Consider the following 23807-nt stretch of genomic DNA (forward strand, 5'->3'; position numbering starts at 1 on the left):
GGGTCCACCAACCCCCTAACACCTCACCACACAGTGGAGAACTCCAGAAGAAAGTTCATTGCAGGCTTTCTGCTAAATGACAATCTGGGCTGGAGATTGTGGGATCCTCTGCGGGGTGGTGGTGGGGGGCACACACACACGTGAACCTTACTCTGTCTACAAACCTGTGCCCTGATTTTAAGAGATAGAAACAGTATAATTGAAAAATACTGGACCAAAGACGGAGATAAGAAATCCGTGAAACACATAGACTCTGGAGGTAGCTACAAAAAAAACATAACATGTAATGATATATATGTGTCCACATAGGGTAACTACTAAGCCTTTTTGGGACTATTTTATAAAAACAAACAAAGTATTGGAGGCCCCTATATTTTTATCTCATTTTATCTATATAGAATTTTGTATAAACAATAATTATTTTTTTAAGTACTTTGTAGTGTTGCACATGTGCTAACCTTTTCAAAAAAAGACCCCAATTTCAATTTTGGTAAAAAAATGTGAGGTAATATATATGGTGTGGTCAACACAATGTAAATATTAGGCCACATAGGATCTCTACCAGTTAATGTTAATTTAACAAATACCGCTCCAAAAACCAAATCGCTGTGCCAAAATAAACTAGTGTTAAGATTCTTACTAGTTCATTCTATAAATGCCTAGCAAAATCAGCCTTATGCCCCGTACACACGAGCGGAATTTCCGTCAAAAAAAAGTGTGATGGGAGCTTTTGGTCGGATATTCCGACCGTGTGTATGCTCCATCCAACGTTTTCTGTCTGAATTTCCGCCAGCAAAAGATTGAGAGCTGGTTCTCTATTTTTCTATGTTTCTCTATGTTCGTCTGTATGCAATTCCGACGTGCAAAAACAAAAAAACACGCATGCTCGGAAACAATTTGACGCATGCTCGGAAGCATTGAGCTTAATTTTCTCGGCTTGTCGTAGTGTTGTATGTCACTGCGCTCTTGACGGTCGAAAGGTCAGAGAACTTTTGTGTGACCGTGTGTATGCAAGGCAAGCTTGAGCGGAATTCCGTCGGAAAAACCATCCAAGATTTTTCCGACAGAAATTCCGCTCGTGTGACGGGGCATTGGAGTTAACAATTTTAAAGACTATTTTGTGAGTATTTGGATGGGATAGACTGTGAGATTGTATATGGTTTCTGATCTACATTTTATGCGACCTAATACTGACCTATATCACATCATCTTTTAACATTACATTAAGAAGCTTTACAAAACATTTTTACCATTGATTTTATTTTTACCCTGTTAATCTTTTTTTTTTACTTTGTTGCAAATTTGTTTTAATACTCAGATAAATTTATAATTTTTGTCAGTAAAAGAGAAAGGAAAAATATAATAGCTGTGTACATGATAAATAGAATATGGCAATAAACTGGAAACATTTCATTATTATATTATTTAATATCTCTGTATGTGGGTCTCTCAACATGTGTGAGCAATTGTCATGAAATAGGGTGAGGGCAGTGGAGGAGGCTGTCCAAGGGGAAAAAGAGGAACGTAGCGAAGTGTCCTGCCTTCTCCATGGGAGAGATAATCCTTTCATTCTGGAGCAAAACAGAAATAATCATAAAGTAAGATTATCATCTCAGAAACAGTTAACTTTCTCTATAAAAGCTTGGTTAAGTCATCTTTTTATTCCCATAAAATGTCTCCAACCTAGGCAAATTCTATACAGGTTTTTACATTTATACTGTATCTAAACACAAAAAATAAGCCTTTCGCTGCCACCGTCATATGGAATTTGTCTGAAGCACTGGGAAGGGTGGGGGGTGGGGGTTTATAAACACTCCCAACTGCTGTAGCTAATGTATGTAAATCTGAAAAGCCGACTGTACACCCCCAGTATTCACATTTTCACCTTACATTCACAAGGCACACCCCAGCCATGTTTTCTGGGCTCCACTCCCCCAACTGCAGGCCCGGGAACCCCATAACAGGTGCCATCAGGTAATGGGAAAATAAACCAGTGAACTACCTGTCCCCTGGACCCTGTTCCCTCTCAAATACTACAGTCAGCCTCTGACTCTATAATACACTCCCTAACCCACATCTTCAATCTCTCTTTCTTTTGGCATCTTCCCCAACTTTCTAAAACATGCACTAGTCACCCCCATACTTAAAAAGCCATCCTTGGACCCTACCAATCTTAACAATCTATGCCCTATATCCTTGCACGTCTGGTCTACAACCAACTGAGTGACCACCTCATTAAGAATAACTGTCTTGATCCCCTTCAGTGTGGATTTCAACACTCCACAAAAACTGCTCTTTTAAAACTCACAAATGACTAACAGCAAAAACCAATGGACACTATTTTGTACTTCTACTTGTGGACCTTTCGGCTGCCTTTGATACGGTTGATCACCCACTCCAGCTCAAAAAAAGTTACTCCTTTGGTCCCAGAGACTACTTCTACTTCCTCTGCTCCTCTTCCTTTCTCCGTTGGGGTCCCCCAAGGTTCTGCTTATGGACCTCTCCTATTTTCAATTTACACCTCCTCCTTGGGTCAACTGATAGCCTCCCATGGTTTTCAATATAATTTCTACGCTGACGACACCCAAATCTATCTCTTCACCCCTCAGCTCACTCCACCAGTCTCCTCACGCATCACTACATTACTAACAGACATATCTGTCTGGATGTCACACCACTTCCTCAAACGTAACTTGTCCATAACCAAGCTCATATTTCCTCCTCCATGTGCCTCCATGTGCCCCCCTAACTTCTCTTAAAAGAGCAATGACACAATCATCCACCCATCCCCACATGCCAGGGTGCTAGGTGTTATCCTGAACTCTGAACTCTCCTTTTGAATCCACATCCAATCACTTTCCAAAGCTTGCCGCCTCAACCCCCGCAACACCTCCAAAATATGTCCCTTCCTAACCAAGGAAACCACAAAGCCCCTGATTCTCTCGCCTCGACTACTGCAACTCACACCTCACTGGATTACCTTTAAATAGTTTATCCTTCAGTCCATCATAAATGCTTCTGCCAGACTCATCCACCTTACAAACCGCTCAGTGTCTGCCATCCCTCTCTGCCAATCACTCCATTGGCTGCCACTCTCCCAACGAATTAAATTCAAAATACTAACAATAACTTACAAAGCCATCCACAACTCTGCCCCCAGCTACATCACTAAGCTAGTCTCTAAATACCAACCAAATTGTCCTCTTAGTTCCTCCCAAGACCTTCTGCTCTCAAGTTCCATTGTCACCTCCTCCCATACTTACCTCTAGGACTTCTCCTGAGCCTCTCCCATCCTCTGGATTTCCCTACCCCAATCTGTCAGACTATCTCCAACTCTATCCACTTTTAGGCGATCCCTGAAAACTTTTTTCTTTAGAGAAGCCTATCCTGCCTCTTCATCAGCTCCCCCACAGCTATTACCTTTTGTATCACTTGACCCTCCCTCTTAGATTGTAAGCTCTAACAAGCAGAGCCCTTTGATTCCTCCTGTATTGAATTGTAATGTAACTGTACTGTCTGCCCTAATGTTGTAAAGCGCTGAACAAACTGTTGGCGCTATGTAAATCCTGTATAATAATAACTACTCTACCTAGTAAGATCAGCTGCCACTTGCCATAGTGGTGGGGGAAGAAGCTTATGGGGTACAATCTGCAATCCATTAGTTGCACTGGAGTGCAGATGACATATCAGGGGTCAAAAATACCCCTGATGTCTCTTTGAAGAGAACCTGTCACAACCCAAGGGGCTGAACAATAGCAACTTAAAGCGGAGTTCCACACAAAAATGGAACTTCCGCTTTTCGGAAACCTCCCCCCCTCCGGTGTCACATTTGGCACCTTTCAGGGGGGAGGGGGGTGCAGATACCTGTCTAAGACAGGTATTTGCACCCACTTCCGGCATAGACTCCCATGGGAGTCTATGCCTCTTCCCGTCCCGACCGCGCTGTCTGCTGGGAACACACAGCTCCCAGGAGAGAGCGGGGACCACTAGGGACGCGCAGCGCGACTTGCGCATGCGCAGTAGGGAACCGGGAAGTGAAGCCGCAACGCTTCACTTCCTGATTCCCTCACCTAGGATGGCGGCGGCAGCTGCTGAGAACCGAGAGGGTTCTCGGCGTCCCCTGCTGACATCGCTGGACCCTGGGACAGGTGAGTGGGCATGTATTAAAAGTCAGCAGCTGCAGTATTTGTAGCTGCTGGCTTTTAATATTTTTTTTTTTTGGCGGTGTGGGTGAACCCCCGCTTTAAGCATGTATGGCTAACCTAATACTGCAGATATTAGAGTCATTGACATGGATGTCCTTAGCTAAACAATGGGGTAGAAAAAGGGAGATGTTTTGGGAAAGACTTAAATGATCTATTTAATCTTAGGGGTATTAGGCAATATCTTTTTATAAAGTACTGAACTTGGATGACAATATGAAATGTAACATTTTTGTTTCCTGCAAAAAAAGAGTTGTCTATGTTTAACGGTATGTTGCTGTAGATAATATGGTGGCATTCAGACTAACATTGGTTTACATTGCATCAAGATTATTAATACATGTTCTACTGCATGTGTTAGTACAATTTTTACTGTAGATAATGATAATTTACTCTTCTATCAGTGTGATGGCTTACCTTTTCATGTTATTTTCTTCTGGGCCCTTTTTTAAGATTAGGTCTCAAAGCTTCAGCCCGTCCTTGCTTCAGGCCCTGGAATACAAAAGAAAAGTATGTTCTGCACATTCTTTATAGGAAGGCATACAGTGTCTTACAAAAGTATTCATACCCCATTTTCCACATTTTGTCATGTTACAACCAAAAACCTAAAGTTATTTTTATGGGATTTTATGTGATAATTGTGAAGTGAAAGGAAAATGATAAATGGTTTTCAAATTTTTTTACAAATAAATATCTGAAAAGTGTGGTGTGCATTTGTATTTAGCCCCCTTTACGCTGATACCCCTATCTAAAATCTAGTGGATCCAATTGCCTTCAGAAGTCACCTAATTAGTAAATAGAGTCCACCTGTGTGTGATTTAATCTCAGTATAAATACAGCTGTTCTGTGCAGCCCTCAGAAGGCTTTAGTGAACAAACAGCATCACGAATGCCAAGGAACACACCAGACAGGTGAGGGATAAAGTTGTGGAGAAGTTTAACCACTTGCCGACCGGGCCATTGCCGAAAGACGGCAGCAGCGCGGTCGGCTAGTTCTGGGTGGACGTCCATGGACGTCATCCCAGAATCCTGCTCTCGCGCGCCCCCTGGGGCGCGCATCCGAGAACTTCCGGACCCGGCGCATCACGGATCATGGTAAACGGCCGCTGATCGTGGCCGTTTACCATGTGATCGCTCCGTCAAATGACAGAGCGATCACATGTCAACAAACCGGCGTCATGTCATGATGCCGGTTCCTCCCTCCCCTCTCTGTACCGATCGGCACAGTGTGAGGGGAGAGGGGGAGGGATCGGATGTCAGCACCGCTGTGGGCAGCATGTGTAGTGCCCACAGCGGTGCTCAGTGACAATTGCAGTCATATCCATCCCTCCATGCTCAGCCATCCCTGCAATATACCCTGCACTACTCTGCAACATGCCCTGAAATACTCTGCAACATGCCCTGAAATACTCTGCAACATGCCCTGCACTACTCTGCAACATGCCCTGAAATACTCTGCAACATGCCCTTAAATACTCTGCAACATGCCCTGAAATACTCTGCAACATGCCCTGCACTATACCCGGTAACATGCCCTGCACTATACCCGGCAACATACCCTGCAATATACCCGGCACTACTCTGCAACATGCCCTGAAATACTCTGCAACATGCCCTGAAATACTCTGCAACATGCCCTGAAATACTCTGCAACATGCCCTGCACTATACCCGGCAACATACCCTGCACTATACCCGGCAACATACCCTGCACTATACCCGGCACTACTCTGCAACATGCCCTGAAATACTCTGCAACATGCCCTGAAATACTCTGCAACATGCCCTGCACTATACCCGGCAACATACCCTGCACTATACCCAGCAACATACCCTGCACTATACCCGGCAACATACCTTGCACTATACCCGGCAACATACCCTGCACTATACCCGGCAACATACCCTGCACTATACCCGGCAACATACCCTGCACTATACCCGGCAATACCCTGCAATATACCCGGCAATACCCTGCAATATACCCGGCAATACCCTGCAATATACCCGGCAATACTCTGCAATATACCCGGCAATACTCTGCAATATACCCAGCAATATACCCTGCACTACTCTGCAATACCCCGCAATACCCCGCAATTTTTAACCAGTTCCCGCCCGCCGTCATATGACGTTCTTGACTTTGAGCGGGGATATCTGAATGATGCCTGCAGCTACAGGCATCATTCAGATATCAGCTTTTTCAGCCGGCGATTCCCTACACCATAAGAATGATCATAGCGGCTGTTCCACTGCTTGATCATTCTTATGGGAGGCGAGAGGGGACACCCCCCCTTCCCGCCACCCTCCGGTGCTTCTACCGACTCACCGCTACGATCGAAGCCAGGATCGTTTTTTTTTTTTTTTTTTTTTATTTCAGGCTTCCCAGCCTAGAGGGGAGATGTGGGGTCTTATTGACCCCATATCTCACTGTAAAGAGGACCTGTCATGCCATATTCCTATTACAAGGATGTTTACATTCCTTGTAATAGAAATAAAAGTGATCAAAAATTTTTTTGGGGGGGAAAAAAGTGTCAAACTAAAATAAATAAAGTAAAATGAACAATAAAAAAAAAAAAAAAAAATTTTAAAGCGCCCCTGTCCGTGTGCTCGCATGCAGAAGCGAACACATATGTAAGTCCCGCCCACATATGAAAACAGTGTTCAAACCACACATGTGAGGTATCACTGCGAACGTTAGAGCGAGAGCAATAAGTTTGGCCCTAGACCTCCTCTGTAACTAAAAACATGTAACCAGTAAAAAATTTTAAAGCGTCACCTATGGAGATTTTTAAGTAGCGAAGTTTGGCACCATTCCACGAGCGTGTGCCATTTTGAAGGGTGACATGTTAGGTATCTATTTACTCGGCGTAACTTCATCTTTCACATTATGCAAAAACATTGGGCTAACTTTACTGCTTTTTTTTTTTAAAGCACAAAACTGTTTTTTTTCCCAAAAAAACGCGTTCGAAAAATTGCTGCGCAAATAACCGTGTGAGATAAAAAGTTGCAACAACCGCCATTGTATTTTCTAGGGTCTTTGCTAAAAAAAATATATATATAATGTTTTGGGGTTCTATGTAATTTTCTAGCAAATAAATGATTATTTTTACATGTAGGAGAGAAATGTCAGAATTGGCCTGGGTGCTCCAGAACGCCTGGAGGTGCTCCCTGCATGTTGGGCCTCTGTATGTGGCCAGGCTGTGTAAAAGTCTCACACATGTGGTATCGCCATACTCAGGAGTAATAGCAGAATGTGTTTTGGGGTGTAATTTGTGGTATGCATATGCTGTGTGTGAGAAATAACCTTCTAATATGACAATTTTGTGAAAAAAATAAAAAAAAAATCTTGATATTGCAAAGAATTGTGGGAAAAGATGACAATTTCAAAAAAACTCACCATGCATCTTTTCAAATACCTTGGAATGTCTTCTTTCCAAAGGGGGGTCATTTGGGGGGTATTTGTACTTTTCTGGCATGTTAGGGTCTCAAGAAATTAGATAGGCCGTCAGTACTTCAGGTGTGATCAATTTTCAGATATTGGCACCATAGCTTTTGGACTCTCTAACATTCACAAAGACCAAATAATATACACCAATTTGTACTTATTTTTACCAAAGATATGTAGCAGTATAAATTTTGGCCAAAATTTACGAAGAAAAATTACTAATTTGCTAAATTTTATAACAGAAACAAAGAAAAATTCATTTTTTACCAAATTTTCAGTCTTTTTTCTTTTATAGTGCAAAAAATAAAAAACCCAATGGTAATTAAATACCACCAAAAGAAAGCTCTATTTGTGTGAAAAAAAGGACAAAAATTTCATATGGGTACAGTGTTGTATGACTAAGTAATTGTCATTCAAAATGTGAGAGCACCGAAAGCTGAAAATTGGTCTGGTTAGGAAGGGGGTTTAAGTGCCCAGTGGTCAAGTGGTTAAAGCAGGGTTAGGTTATAAAAAATATCCCAGAGCGTGGCCAGGACCGGCATGTGAGAAGACGTGTGTCTCACAGCTCTGCTCCAGCACAGCCAAACGATCCTCTCCCAGCAGCGATATGACGGTGCAATGCGGCTTTCCAGCTGGCTACCGACCCGCTCACCCTCCCAGTCCACCCACCGGCCCTCTGTACCCGTGGAAAAGCAAAGAAAAAGGAGGAAAATATGACCCCTGAACAACCAACTCTGGCTGAAATACTTAGGGCTGTGCATGTTTGCACAGCCTCAGTGAACACCCCTAAAGAGCAATTTGGTGGGTTGAGAGAGGATGTTTCCCTGTTGAGGCAAGACTTGCAAAAGATTAGAGAACAAACGACTGCAGTGGAAAACAGGGTGAGCGACATAGAAGACAAACTCCCGCCAGTTGCTTGGGAGGCCCATGCTGCCTACCAGCTGGCCAAAGACACCAATAATAAAGCAGACGATATGTAAAAATCGCCTGCGACACAACAATATCCGTATAGTAGGATTGCCGGAGAAAACAGAGGGGAGAGATACCACCATGTTTGTAGAGACCTGGCTGACCGAGATTTTTGGAAAGGAGGCCTTTCCCCATTCTTTACAGTTGATCGGGCGCACCGCACACCAGGTCGCCCACCGCAACCAGGAGCTCCCCCCAGACCCATTTTGGCCTGGCTCTTGCATTACAGAGACAGAGAAGCGGTACTGAGGCATGCACGAGAGAAGGCCAACGTTCAGGTGAATGGGGTTAGAGTGTCATTCTATCCAGACTTCTCTGCAGAAGTGCAGAAGCGCAGGGTCAAATTCTCAGGCGTGAAGAGACGTCTGAGGGCTCTGCAGCTACCCTATGCCATGCTGTACCCCGCCAAGCTAAGAGTTACAGACAACAAACAGGCCCACTTCTTTGAATCGGCTCAGGATGCAGTGTGGCATGTGGCTGGACCACAACGAACAGGCCCTACGTCTCCGTGACAGAGATGAAGAAGGAGATTGATCGGTCTGATACCCTTGCTACTGAGGACACTCGGAGACCCACACAAGTGCCTTACAGAAAGTTTGTTTGAAGCTTACTTATTGCCCCCTTGATGGAGCTGTTGTTCCCCCTTGATCCTACACTTACCTGCTTTTTCCCTTTCTACACATCCATTTATTTTTTTATTTCCCCTGGATTTCATTCCTATGACAGGAATTTTACATAGGGGGAATTTCCTTGCCTTATGCTGCTGGGAGTCGTAATTTTACCACGCGAACCGTGACCTATCTTGTTGGCAAGAAAAAATGCGTTCTCTCTATGCGAGAGATAAAAAAAAAAAATCCCAAGCTTTGAACATCTCACGGAGCACTGTTCAATCCATCGTCCGAAAATGGAAAGAGTATGGCACAACTGCAAACCTACCAAGGCATGGGCGTCCACCTAAATCGACTGTCTGGGCAGAGAGAGAGAGCATTAATCAGAGAAGAGGCCCAGGGTAACTCTGGAGGAGCTGCAAAGATCCACAGCTCGGGTGGGAGAATCTGTCCACAGGACAACTATTAGTCATGCACTCCACAAATCTGGCCTTTATGGAAGAGTGGCAAGAACAAAGCGATTGTTGAAAGAAAGCCATAAAAAGTCCAGTTTGCAGCTTGCGAGAAGCCATGTGGGGGACAGAGCAAACATGTGGAAGAAGGTGCTCTGGTCAGATGAGACCAAAATGTAACTTTTTGGCCTTAAAGACACACGCTATGTGTGTCAGAAAACTAACACTACACATCACCCTGAACACACCATCCCCACAGTGAAACATGGTGATGGCAGCATCATGTTGTGGGAATGCTTTTCTTTAGCAGGGACAGAGAAGCTGGTCAGAGTTTATGAGAAAATGGATGGAGACAAATACAGGGCAATCTTAGAAGAAAACCTGTTAGAGACTGCAAAATACTTGAGACTGGGGTGGAGGTTCACCTTTAAGCAGGACAATGACCATAAACATACAGCCAGAGCTACAATGAAATTGTTTAGCGCAAAGCCTATTCATGTGTTAAAATGGCCCAGGCAAAGTTCAGACCTAAATCCAATTGAGAATCTGTGGCAAGACTTGAAAATTGCTGTTCACAGATGCTCTCCATCCTATCTGACAGAGCTTGAGCTGTCTTGCAAAGTAGAATGGGCAAAAATTTCACTCTCTAGATGTGCAAAGCTGGTAGAGACATACTTAAAAAGATTTGCAGCTGTATTTGCAGTGAAAGGTGGTTCTACTAAGTATTGACTCAGGGAGGCTGAATACAAATGCCGTGGTGACGATTCCTGTTGTAGTGACGGCGGGAGTTCCTCGCGGTCATATGACATGCTCTCCTCCTTCCCGATCACGTGACTTCTCTATGAGGTTTGGCGGGCTTTACTTTGCTACGTCATATCCTTATGTTTGACACGCGGGAGGCTTTTCTTATGGACTGATGATTTCCGTTCCTGCACTCATTGGAGGACATATCCTCCTGCCTCCTCTAGCCCTTTGTTTATTGGCCTATATGACCATGGACAAGCCCCCTGACCCAGTAGATGTCTTTGGTCCAATCAAATCCAGTAGGAGTTCCTCTTCCTAATTGGTGATGTGTTACTTGGTTATTTATAAATATTAGCAGTATGGAGTGGGTAGTCCATGCCCCAGTTGAAGACCAGTTGGTCGAAGCGCGTCGGTCGGTTGCCCCCTCTCCATGCTGCTCTTTGTTCTTTATGTGATCACGATTTTATTTGTAGAGTTTTTTTAATAAATAAAAAACCTCCCTTTTTTACCTGCACTATGCGGAAGTTTTAATTTTTCATTGCATATCACCTGGATGAGAGCGATTATCCTGTTTGGGCTTCTTGTGACATATCCTGCCTTCAGAACCTGGAGTTTGGAACCCTCACTTAGATGACCTATCTGGAAGATTCCTTGAGGTTCCGTTGATGACCCCTGGAAGTTCGGCTGAAGTCCATCTAACCAGCCCTACCCTTCTGAAATCCTCCGCTTGATTGACTCCATGTCGCTGACAGGGGAGTCCACCCTATCCGGTAAGAGTACCCATCTTTTCTGATCCACCCATGTTGAGTATCACTGATGTTGGTTTCCTCTACGGATTCATACCACCTATCAACCTATGCTGGCCACCCACCACCCAGGATTGACCCCTTCCGTGTTCTGACAACATTGGACATTACCACACTTCATAATCTTTCACCTTGAGACTTTATGATTTATTCAATACTAGATGCACCACTGAATTTAAGATTTGTGGACTTGATGATATTTTGTGCATTTCTCACTTAACGCTGCATTTTACACTTTTCCTTTATTGTTTTTGTCAAAATGTATGTAGCTGCTTTTTTGTTTTCATTATCTTAGTAAGCACAGTGTTTTTGTTTAATTTTCATTATTAATCATAATGGTCTGGATTCTTAAGATGCAAGATTCTCTATGCAACAAAACCAGTATATTTAAGCAAAGTATGACACGCTTATTCCAAATCTGTATACTAAAACAACTGTTCATTTGTCATTATCTTTTTCAATGCCAAAACTGAAATTCCGGCATTTTGATATTAACAATAATTTTAACTGTATTATTTCTCAGAAATTGTTTTTCACAGTACTGGCCAGCAGAGGTCCCTGCTGATTGCAAGTATTGAAACTATGCATACCACCTCACGAAAAACTGGCAGATTTTCATACATAGACTAAAATTCAAAAAGTGGTGAACACATAAAATTATTAAATTCAGAAATAATCTCAACGTACCTGCATGTAATATACTGAAATCTTTCTTGTCTTTATAATAAATCTAATAACAGGATATTTGTTCTTATCATAAAATCTGTTTCTTGAAATTCCCTTGTTTGCATTCTCCCCCCTCCTCTTTAATGATTGGCATTTTTGTGGGGGAGCAGGTACCCTGTTTTGACAGGTACCCGCTCCCACTTGCGGTTGAATCGCCGTTACGATCCAAACAGAAGCTGCCCCTCTTTCCCCCACAACCTTCTGGGACACATCACAGGTCCCAGAAGACCGAGGGACTAGTCACAAAGCACAGCATTGCTCGTGCATGCGCAGTGGGGAACCAGTAGTGAAGCCGTAAGGCTTCACTGCCGGTTTCCTTTACATAGGATGCCGGGGACTAGACCCAAAGCCGATTGAAGAATAGGCTCAGATGAGGATGGATCCTGGACAGGTATGTGTCCTTACAGTATATTAAAAGTCAGCAGCTACAGTATTCGTAGCTGCTGACTTTTATTTTTTGGGGGGGAAACTGGAGCTCCTCTTTAATGGATACAGGATTCAGTTAGAGTTAGCACCCCCCAACATGTTATATATTTTCTTTACCCTAAAACCTCAATAAGAGATGTTTTAAAAGTCCCTACAGGTCATTAGTTTAGAGTTAGCCGTAACTAAGGGGTCTAGATTGTTTTCTCTCACTCCAGTGTGCACAGCGATATAAAAAATATGTAGTAATCAATGTTTTTCTGTGTAGTGCCCCCCCCCCCCCCCAACACCTGTGTTTACATTTATATGTTCCTGCATGTGGGGGTGGGGCTTAACATATGAGGGAAAGGTTTAAGTTCTTAGGTGTAAGTTTGTTTTTTTACACTTTTCTGTTTTCACTAAACGTAATTTTTTACCACTTTAGGCAGTGGCTCGTCTAACCCAGCTTACCTTACAGAGCTCTGGAAACCCATTTTCCAGCTCCCCTGGGCCCTTTTATGTGTAAGTCACGCTGTGTCTATTAGGGGCACAGGGTGACCAAGAACCCCAGTCGGGTCTGTCCTAACCAGACTCCCAGTACAACCACACTGGACTCAGCATTTCGTTTTTCCCCTGTTATCCTGGGTTCTATATGTGTGGTTTGTGTTGAAAGTTGAAGGGGCTCTTTTACTTGGGACAGTAATTTTCTTTGAACAATCTCCCTCAAGAAATATATGAAGATAAAAAAACTCCAATTTTCAGACTGCTAGAATATTGTAGGCGTGTCTCATAGACCATTGCTAGAAAGTTTGAGGTGGGGTGGGGGTTGTTATGTGTTTATTGTTAAGTGGCTGTATCCCATTCTTCTATTGTTTCTGTCTGCCTTGGGAGCAAATGATTATGGGATGTACAGGCAGTCCCCGACTTACGAACGCCCGACTTATGCACGACTCCTACTTACGAAGGGCCTCAATGCCGGCTGCTTGTGCTCCACGCTGGTCCTGGATACCTCCGAGCAGCTATCTTGCCACATTCCACACTGCAGTACTTCATGTACTACATGGCCAGAAGAGCCCCAAAACATCCCACATCCCTCCACAGGTGGACGCCAGAACATCCCACATCCCTGCACAGGTGGAAGTTACACTTACAAGCAGTGTTCCGACTTAAGAACAGATTTCACTTATGAACAAATCTACAGTCCTTAGTGTGTTCGTAACTCAGGGACTTCCTGTATATGCTTATGTGATTAGCTTAAGGGTTAATGAAATCAATGTCAGCTATTAGTTGCTAGAGGGGAGGGGGGATTTCTCCGACAGCCCTTCCTGCTGACAAGACTGTCTACTGATGAAAAGTCTAAATACCTGTGTGTCATGTTACTGAATACCCCACCTTGAGTCATTATGCAAAGAATGGGGGATTTTCCCCAGCATGTATATCTCTTTGTGTCTGTGTTTGACTAAACAGTCTTATGTTTCTTACCACCCTACACTGATGTCTCGACAAGTGACTAGGTGGATCTTGGATCGTGCTGATACCGGGCAAGGGAAGCTTATATGGCGGACAAACTCCTCTTGAGTACAGGGTTTATCACAGGGTCCCACAGACCAAAGCAAATGTACTGGTGGTTATGTTGAACAGATCAGCTGTCCGTCTAAAAGCCAACAGGAGGCTTGTCAGATTTACACACATTCACGGCTGGTGTAGCAGCCTGAAGTGTGTGAAAAACCACCTGCTACTGCCAACATATGCCATTAATCATCGGCAGCTAAAGGTAATGAAATGGATTTTACGGTACAAAAATCATTTTTTCTTTACTTTTCGTAATGGGACACAGGATTCAGTTAATATGAGACAAATGGGATGTCCAAAAAGCAGTCCGTCTGAGAGGTGGGCGACAGAGCAAACAAATTGCTAAGAGAAATGGGGGGGTAGCCTGCAGTTCAAGCAGATCAGATTAGGCTTGAACATCCACTAACACTCAAACTTAGAAAATGTAATAAAGGAGACTCGGTGGCAGCCTTGCAAACTTAGAAAACCTTTGCCTGATGCCTAAAAACCCAAAAGGCACTCACCTATATTCAGGGCTTTTTTTCTCCTCCCCCTACCCACCTCAGACCATCGTCCCTTGATTCCACTTCCTACCCGTCTACCAGTACTTCCCCTTTTAGAGAATACAGAACCAAGTATCATTTTGTGGTGCTAAATCATTTGTATGGAACATGTTAATGATAAAAAGAAAAGCAGTAAAATAGATGCCCTGCAGCCAGCAACAATAGAACCCCAGCAATAGATCCCCACACAACAATAAACTCCCCCAGCAACAATGGACTCCACCCCAACAACAATAGATTCCCTGCAGCAACAGTGAACCACCCACAACAAAATATCATATCCAGTAACAAAATATCCACCCAAGCAACATTAGACCCCCCTACAGCAACAACAGATCTCCCAGCAGCCAGCATCAATAGATCCTCCAGCAGCCAGTAAAAATAGACCTCTCCCTCAACAGTAGATCCCTTCCAGCAACATAAGACCCCCCCAGCAACAATAGATTCCCCATCAGCAACAATACACCCTCACACAAAATCAGATCCCCACCAGTGACAATAGATCCCCCAGCAGCCAACATCAATAGACCCTCCAGCATACCCCATGCTATTACATACATTCAGTGCTGGAGGTGCCGGAACTGCGTTCCCCCACGTTCCCGCTGAAAAAAAGCCCTGCCTATATTAGAGCTTATACAGGAAAAGGTAGAATTTTTTTAAAGTGTATCTAAACCCAAAAACAAACATTTTATATATTGCAGCTTACAATTAGATGTCATTGCTGCGTTAGTTTTCTGTTAGCAGTTTTACTTATTTTTCCTACCTGTTGATCTGGCTAGTAACACACTTTCTATTGCTCCTCCATAGATAGAGGAGCCACCCCAAGACAGAGACACACTTAGAGAGTAGCACTGTCTGGAGAAAGTGACTAAAAAAAGCTTAAAGTAGATGTAAGCACTCACATATACCCAGTGAAGTGAACAGCCTCACATGATACACAGGGATGAAACAAATCTCCCTACATAAGTTTTACAAGTATATCTGCTGTGTTCATCTTCATATATTGTTTAGAAAGTGTACATGGTGTTAGGAGATTGTCTCTTCCTGGTTAGCACAGCAGTGAAGTCTGGGCATACAGCCAAGACAACTGATTGGAAGAAAGGCACACACCCCCTATTCTCATAGGTAGAGACTTTCAGCGCTGTTCCTTGAATAGTTCAGGGCTCTGCTAATCTATTTATAGCATCTTCTCCAACACAAAACTCAGGTTGCTTTCATCATATGTGATGGAGAACTTGTCAGGAGTTATTAGGCTGATAACAGAAGAATGGGCGGGACATAGGGCTTTGAAGGGAGATAACAAAACACTGCAGATATATGTGCCCAGCTCACAGCTCAAATTTCATGAATCGGGTTTACATCCAATTTAACTCCAGCTAACACTTTAGCAGTTACAGAACAGGTTTTCCCTTTTGGGATAAAGGTTTTAAATATATTAACCACTTAAGGACCGCCTCACGCCGATGTACGTCGGCAAGGCGGCACGGGCAGGCAAAATCACGTACATATACGTGATTTGCCTCCCGCGGGTGGGAGGACCCCCCCCCCGGTGCCCGGTTCCTGTTTTGTCCCCCGGCGATCGGAGGTGAGGGGGAGGCCATCCGTTCGTGGCCCCCCCCCTCGCGATCGCCACCGGCCAATGGGAACATTCCTTTGCTGCTGTATGCTAAACAGCAGCAAAGGAAATGATGTCATCTCTCCTCGGCTCGGTATTTTCCGTTCCGGCGCCGAGGAGGGAAGACTGAAATGTGAGTGCACAAACACTACACACACAGTAGAACATGCCAGGCACACAAAACACCCCGATCCATGCCAGGCACACAAAACACCCCGTTCCCCCCCCCCGATCGCCCCCCAATCACCCCCCAATCACCCCCCCGTCACAAACTGACACCAAGCAGTTTTTTTTTTTTTTTCTGATTACTGCATTGGTGTCAGTTTGTGACAGTTACAGTGTTAGGACAGTTAGGGTTAGCCCCCTTTAGGTCTAGGGTACCCCCCTAACCCCCCCTAATAAAGTTTTAACCCCTTGATCACCCCCTGTCACCAGTGTCGCTAAGCTATCATTTTTCTGATCGCTGTATTAGTGTCGCTGGTGACGCTAGTTAGGGAGGTAAATATTTAGGTTCGCCGTCAGCGTTTTATAGCGTCAGGGACCCCCATATACTATCTAATAAATGTTTTAACCCCTTGATTGCCCCCTAGTTAACCCTTTCACCACTGATCACCGTATAAGTGTTATGGTTGACGCTGGTTAGTTCGTTTATTTTTTATAGTGTCAGGGCACCCGCCGTTTATTACCGAATAAAGGTTTAGCCCCCTGATCGCCCGGTGGTGATATGCGTCGCCCCAGGCAGCGTCAGATTAGCGCCAGTACCGCTAACACCCACGCACGCAGCATACGCCTCCCTTAGTGGTATAGTAGCTGAACGCATCAATATCTGATCCGATCAGATCTATACTAGCGTCCCCAGCAGTTTAGGGTTCCCAAAAACGCAGTGTTAGTGGGATCAGCCCAGATACCTGCTAGCACCTGCGTTTTGCCCCTCCGCCCGGCCCAGCCCAGCCCACCCAAGTGCAGTATCGATCGATCACTGACACTTACAAAACACTAAACGCATAACTGCAGCGTTCGCAGAGTCAGGCCTGATCCCTGCGATCGCTAACAGTTTTTTTGGTAGCGTTTTGGTGAACTGGCAAGCACCAGCCCCAGGCAGCGTCAGGTTAGCGCCAGTACCGCTAACACCCACGCACGCACCGTACACCTCCCTTAGTGGTATAGTATCTGAACGGATCAATATCTGATCCGATCAGATCTATACTAGCGTCTCCAGCAGTTTAGGGTTCCCAAAAACGCAGTGTTAGCGGGATCAGCCCAGATACCTGCTAGCACCTGCGTTTTGCCCCTCCGCCCAGCCCAGCCCACCCAAGTGCAGTATCGATCGATCACTGTCACTTACAAAACACTAAATGCATAACTGCAGCGTTCGCAGAGTCAGGCCTGATCCCTGCGATCGCTAACAGTTTTTTTGGTAGCATTTTGGTGAACTGGCAAGCACCAGGCCCAAGCAGCGTCAGGTTAGCGCCAGTACCACTAACACCCACACACACAGCATACACCTCCCTTAGTGGTATAGTATCTGAACGGATCAATATCTGATCTGATCAGATCTATACTAGCGTCCCCAGCAGTTTAGGGTTCCCAAAAACGCAGTGTTAGTGGGATCAGCCCAGATACCTGCTAGCACCTGCGTTTTGCCCCTCCGCCCGGCCCAGCCCGGCCCAGCCCACCCAAGTGCAGTATCGATCGATCACTGTCACTTACAAAACACTAAACGCATAACTGCAGCGTTCGCAGAGTCAGGCCTGATCCCTGCGATCGCTAACAGTTTTTTTGGTAGCTTTTTATTGAACTGGTAAGCACCAGTGGCCTAGTACACCCCGGTCGTAGTCAAACCCGCATTGCAGTAACACTTGGTGATGTGGCGAGTCCCATAAGTGCAGTTCAAGCTGGTGAGGTGGCAAGCACAAGTAGTGTCCCGCTGCCACCAAAAAGACAAACACAGGCCCGTCGTGCCCATAATGCCCTTCCTGCTGCATTTGCCAATCCTAATTAGGAACCCACCACTTCTGCAGCGCCCGTACTTCCCCCATTCACATCCCCAACCAAATGCAGTCGGCTGCATGAGAGGCATTTTCTTTATGTCCTCCCGAGTACCCCTACCCAACGAACCCCCCCAAAAAAGATGTTGTGTCTGCAGCAAGCACGGATTTTGGCGTGACACATGCTATTATTGTCCCTCCTGTCCTGACAATCCTGGTCTTTGCATTGGTGAATGTTTTGAACGCTACCATTCACTAGTTGAGTATTAGCGTAGGGTACAGCATTGCACAGACTAGGCACACTTTCACAGGGTCTCCCAAGATGCCATCGCATTTTGAGAGACCTGAACCTGGAACCGGTTACAGTTATAAAAGTTAGTTACAAAAAAAGTGTAAAAAAAAAAAAAAAAAAAATATATAAAATAAAAAAAAATAGTTGTCGTTTTATTGTTCTCTCTCTCTCTATTCTCTCTCTCTATTGTTCTGCTCTTTTTTACTGTATTCTATTCTGCAATGTTTTATTGTTATTATGTTTTATCAAGTTTGTTTTTCAGGTATGCAATTTTTTATACTTTACCGTTTACTGTGCTTTATTGTTAACCATTTTTTTGTCTTCAGGTACGCCATTCACGACTTTGAGTGGTTATACCAGAATGATGCCTGCAGGTTTAGGTATCATCTTGGTATCATTCTTTTCAGCCAGCGGTCGGCTTTCATGTAAAAGCAATCCTAGCGGCTAATTAGCCTCTAGACTGCTTTTACAAGCCGTGGGAGGGCATGCCTCCCCCCACCGTCTTCCGTGTTTTTCTCTGGCTCTCCTGTCTCAACAGGGAACCTGGGAATGCAGCCGGTGATTCAGCCAGCTGACCATAGAGCTGATCAGAGACCAGAGTGGCTCCAAATATCTCTATGGCCTAAGAAACCGGAAGCTACGAGCATTTTATGACGTAGATTTCGCCGGATGTAAATAGCGCCATTGGGAAATTGGGGAAGCATTTTATCACACCGATCTTGGTGTGGTCAGATGCTTTGAGGGCAGAGGAGAGATCTAGGGTCTAATAGACCCCAATTTTTTCAAAAAAGAGTACCTGTCACTACCTATTGCTATCATAGGGGATATTTACATTCCCCGAGATAACAATAAAAATGATTAAAAAAAAAAAAATGAAAGGAACAGTTTAAAAATAAGATAAAAAAGCAAAAAAATAATAAAGAAAAAAACAAAAACAAAAAAAAACACCCCTGTCGCCCCCTGCTCTCGCGCTAAGGCGAACGCAAGCGGCGGTCTGTCGTCAAACGTAAACAGCAATTACACCATGCATGTGAGGTATCACCGCGAAGGTCAGATCGAGGGCAGTAATTTTAGCAGTAGACCTCCTCTGTAAATCTAAAGTGGTAACCTGTAAAGGCTTTTAAAGGCTTTTAAAAATGTATTTATTTTGTTGCCACTGTACGTTTGTGCGCAATTGTAAAGCATGTCATGTTTGGTATCCATGTACTCGGCCTAAGATCATCTTTTTTATTTCATCAAACATTGGGGCAATATAGTGTGTTTTAGTGCATTAAAATTTTAAAAAGTGTGTTTTTTCCCCAAAAAATGCGTTTGAAAAATCGCTGCGCAAATACTGTGTGAAAAAAAAAAATGAAACACCCACCATTTTATTCTGTAGGGCATTTGCTTTAAAATATATATATATATAATGTTTGGGGGTTCAAAGTAATTTTCTTGCAAAAAAAAAATAACTTTTTCATGTAAACAAAAAGTGTCAGAAAGGGCTTTGTCTTCAAGTGGTTAGAAGAGTGGGTGATGTGTGACATAAGCTTCTAAATGTTGTGCATAAAATGCCAGGGCAGTTCAAAACCCCCCCCCAAATGACCCCATTTTGGAAAGTAGACACCCCAAGCTATTTGCTGAGAGGCATGTTGAGTCCATGGAATATTTTATATTGCGACACAAGTTGCGGGAAAGAGACAAATTTTTTTTTTTGCACAAAGTTGTCACTAAATGATATATTGCTCAAACATGCCATGGGAATATGTGAAATTACACCCCAAAATACATTCTGCTGCTTCTCCTGAGTACGGGGATACCACATGTGTGAGACTTTTTTGGAGCCTAGCCGCGTACGGGACCCCGAAAACCAAGCACCGCCTTCAGGCTTTCTAAGGGCGTGAATTTTTGATTTCACTCTTCACTGCCTATCACAGTTTCGGAGGCCATGGAATGCCCAGGTGGCACAAAACCCCCCCAAATGACCCCATTTTGGAAAGTAGACACCCAAAGCTATTTGCTGAGAGGTATATAGCGAGTATTTTGCAGACCTCACTTTTTGTCACAAAGTTTTGAAAATTGAAAAAAGAAAAAAAAAATGTTTTTTCTTGTCTTTCTTCATTTTCAAAAACAAATGAGAGCTGCAAAATACTCACCATGCCTCTCAGCAAATAGCTTGGGGTGTCTACTTTCCAAAATGGGGTCATTTGGGGGGGTTTTGTGCCACCTGGGCATTCCATGGCCTCCGAAACTGTGATAGGCAGTGAAGAGTGAAATCAAAAATTTACACCCTTAGAAATCCTGAAGGCGGTGATTGGTTTCGGGGCCCCGTACGCGGCTAGGCTCCCAAAAAGTCCCACACATGTGGTATCCCCATACTCAGGAGAAGCAGCTGAATGTATTTTGGGGTGCAATTCCACATATGCCCATGGCCTGTGTGAGCAATATATCATTTAGTGACAACTTTTTGTAAATATTTTTTTTTTTTGTCATTATTCAATCACTTGTGACAAAAAAAATAAATATTCAATGGGTTCAACATGCCTCTCAGCAATTTCCTTGGGGTGTCTACTTTCCAAAATGGGGTCATTTGGGGGGGTTTTGTACTGCCCTGCCATTTTAGCACCTCAAGAAATGACATAGGCAGTCATAAACTAAATGCTGTGTAAATTCCAGAAAATGTACCCTAGTTTGTAGACGCTATAACTTTTGCGCAAACCAATAAATATACGCTTATTGACATTTTTTTTACCAAAGACATGTGGCCGAATTCATTTTGGCCTAAATGTATGACTAAAATTGAGTTTATTGGATTTTTTTTACAACAAAAAGTAGAAAATATCATTTTTTTCCAAATTTTCGGTCTTTTTCCGTTTATAGCGCAAAAAATAAAAACCGCAGAGGTGATCAAATACCATCAAAAGAAAGCTCTATTTGTGGGAAGAAAAGGACGCAAATTTCGTTTGGGTACAGCATTGCATGACCGCGCAATTAGCAGTTAAAGCGACGCAGTGCCAAATTGGAAAAAGACCTCTGGTCCTTAGGCAGCATAATGGTCCGGGGCTCAAGTGGTTAACAACACTATTATTCTTTTATGTCACTTTCGCTGATGGTTTTGTCAACCTTTTGGGTCTATTTCCTATTGTTCTGTATATACACATGCCGAATAACATGATCTGTATTTGTCTTTATGCTTTGCCTCTTTAAGGCCTGATTCACACTTATGCAGGTTGCAGTTTGCATATTGCAGGTGCATTTTGTGTTTTTCAATACATGCTTTTCATCCATTGAAGTCTATGGAACCAAAACCTAGAAAAAAGTCCCTGGCCCTTTTCATAAAATGCACAGATGTGAACTACATCCATAGGAAACCATGTTAAATGGACTGTGGTGTGTTTCTGCAAAACTGAAAATGCGCTAAAAAATGCATAGGTGTGAACCAGGCCTTAATAAACACCGATTTTAATAGATATATTAACAAAAGTTGACCATTGTAAACACCCCTGTCAGAGTTAAATGGTTTGTCTCGACCCTCTAACTTCAACTTTTGCTGCACAACTTGGTCTGTTAAGGGAAGTTAAAAAATATCACCAGGATCAACAGGTAAAAAAGTTACACGTACCACACCCAGGTAATGAAAGGAAATTTCCTTCTGATAGACCTTCCATGTGTGATGGTAAACCTTGCAAGAGGGAAGTTTCCTAGCTTTTAAAATCATGAAAATTACTGACTCAGAAAGACCCCTGTGTCTCAAGATCGGGGCTTCATTAGCCAGTGACTGTATAGCAGGGTGGGAGGCAGAACCTTAAGGTAGGTGATATAGTCAGTCTGGAAGAGCTCACAGAGAGTTTTCCAAAAGTTTGACCAGGCTAGAGTACAAATCTTACCTTGGCCAGTTGAGTGCTATGAGAATCATCAGAATGCCCTCTATTTTGATCCTTTGAAGTAGAAAAGGAGGGAGTTTTAGAGGAGGGAAGGCATAGATCAGGCTGTACTGAGCCCACTGAGCCATGAGAGCAATCATTGCTGCTGCCAGAGGATCTTTGTATCTGGTGAAAAAACTGCTCAGTTTGGTGTTGAACCTGGAGGGCCGAAAGTCGAGCACACCCGAGCAGCGACACCATTCCAGAAACTCTTCTAGGTCTAGGGAGAATTCCCCCCCCGAGTCCAGGTTCTGCCAGCTGAGGTAGTCTGTCTGAAAATTGTCCACAGCTAGAATGTGAACAGTGGACAAGCAAGGAAGTGAAGTGCATGTGAAGTTTTGCTCAGGCTAGAATTTTTGTTACCTGCATATGCAGGACAGAAATGGGAGAGAAATGAAATAAGCAGCTGAAAAGGTGAGCTTTTTTTTTACAAAAAGGAGCACCTGCATGTTAATGCACTTAACATGCTGTAATGCGTAGGGAGGTTTGTAAGAAAAGTCAGTAAAGGTGATCGAAACCTTTAACTAGTGAGTGAGAGGCCAGAGGTCTTTGAATCAAAAGACGGCCAAGGCCAAGATCTGTCCCTTGATGGTACTCAAGGCCAGATGTTGGCCCAGACTGGACTGAATGAACAAAATATGTCCTGTGGAGTACTTTCTAGGATGAAGTTCCTCGCCTCCCACCAAGCAAAATATGTCTTCAAGTTGCAATGGTGGACTTTGAGAGCAGTCAGCTTCCTAGCCAATAAGATGTTTGGGATACCAGAATCCGAGAGGCTCCTGTCTCATAGGACCATGGCATGATAATAAAGCCAGCAACCAAGCAGCAGGATGGGACACTAGCACTTGGGACAGATGATCTGAATGATCTGGAAGGGCCTATGGAGGGTATGTCAGGAGTATGTCTGAGTACCATGTCCTCCTGGACTGATACAGTATAATGAGAATCAATGGAATGCACGCCACCTCAATCCTGCAAAGTAGATGAGGAATAATCAGAAGAGGCAGAAAGGTATAGATCAGGCTAAACTGATACCACTGCATCATCAAAGTGTCCACTGTGAAGGGTCCCTGGACCTGGCTACAAACCTGTCCAGTTTGTTGAATATGGACGCCAGAAGATCCTGATCTGGTGTCCCCCATGTGTGGCAAAGTGACTGAAACTCCTCTTGATAGGGAGCCCATTTCTTCAAGTATAGAAGCTGAGAACTGAGAACTAGGTCTAGGAAAGGGCTTCCCTAACTCCAGCACCGAATAGGAAATCCACCACGCTAGGAAGAGTCTGGCCTTGGAAGTCAGCTGCATGGCGTTGTCGATGGAATGAGCCTGTTTGTTTCATGCTGCTGGAATGTTGAGCTGCAATGGTCTGAAGTGAAACTGGAGGTATGGCACAACCTGGAAAAAGGTAACCACGTGACCCAGTACCCTCATGCATGCACAAAACTCAGTGCTCCAAAATTCCCACATGTGTGACAAAGCTTGTACTAATATGTGCTCCACTTTACCACGTGCCAATATATACCGCACTCACCAGAATTAATT

At 43.9% G+C, this 23807-nt stretch overlaps 1 protein-coding gene across 5 annotated transcripts in view; it reads right to left on the reverse strand.

The window, feature by feature from the left end:
* Nucleotides 1–1278: 1278 nt before the first annotated feature.
* Nucleotides 1279–23807, reverse strand: part of LOC141103720 (survival motor neuron protein 1-like) — a 48739-nt gene continuing 26210 nt past the window's right edge. For all 5 annotated transcript variants that reach the window (XM_073593629.1, XM_073593646.1, XM_073593637.1 and 2 more), the window contains 2 exons: nucleotides 4620–4694; nucleotides 1279–1571 (listed from right to left, as the gene is read on the reverse strand). In XM_073593629.1, coding sequence (XP_073449730.1) covers nucleotides 4629–4694 — 66 coding nt within the window. In that variant the 3' untranslated portion in view covers nucleotides 1279–1571; nucleotides 4620–4628. The remainder of the gene's footprint in view (nucleotides 1572–4619; nucleotides 4695–23807) is intronic.

Source organism: Aquarana catesbeiana, linkage group LG01 (genome assembly GCF_042186555.1).
Source record: "Aquarana catesbeiana isolate 2022-GZ linkage group LG01, ASM4218655v1, whole genome shotgun sequence".
In the NCBI taxonomy this organism is placed as follows: domain Eukaryota; kingdom Metazoa; phylum Chordata; class Amphibia; order Anura; family Ranidae; genus Aquarana; species Aquarana catesbeiana.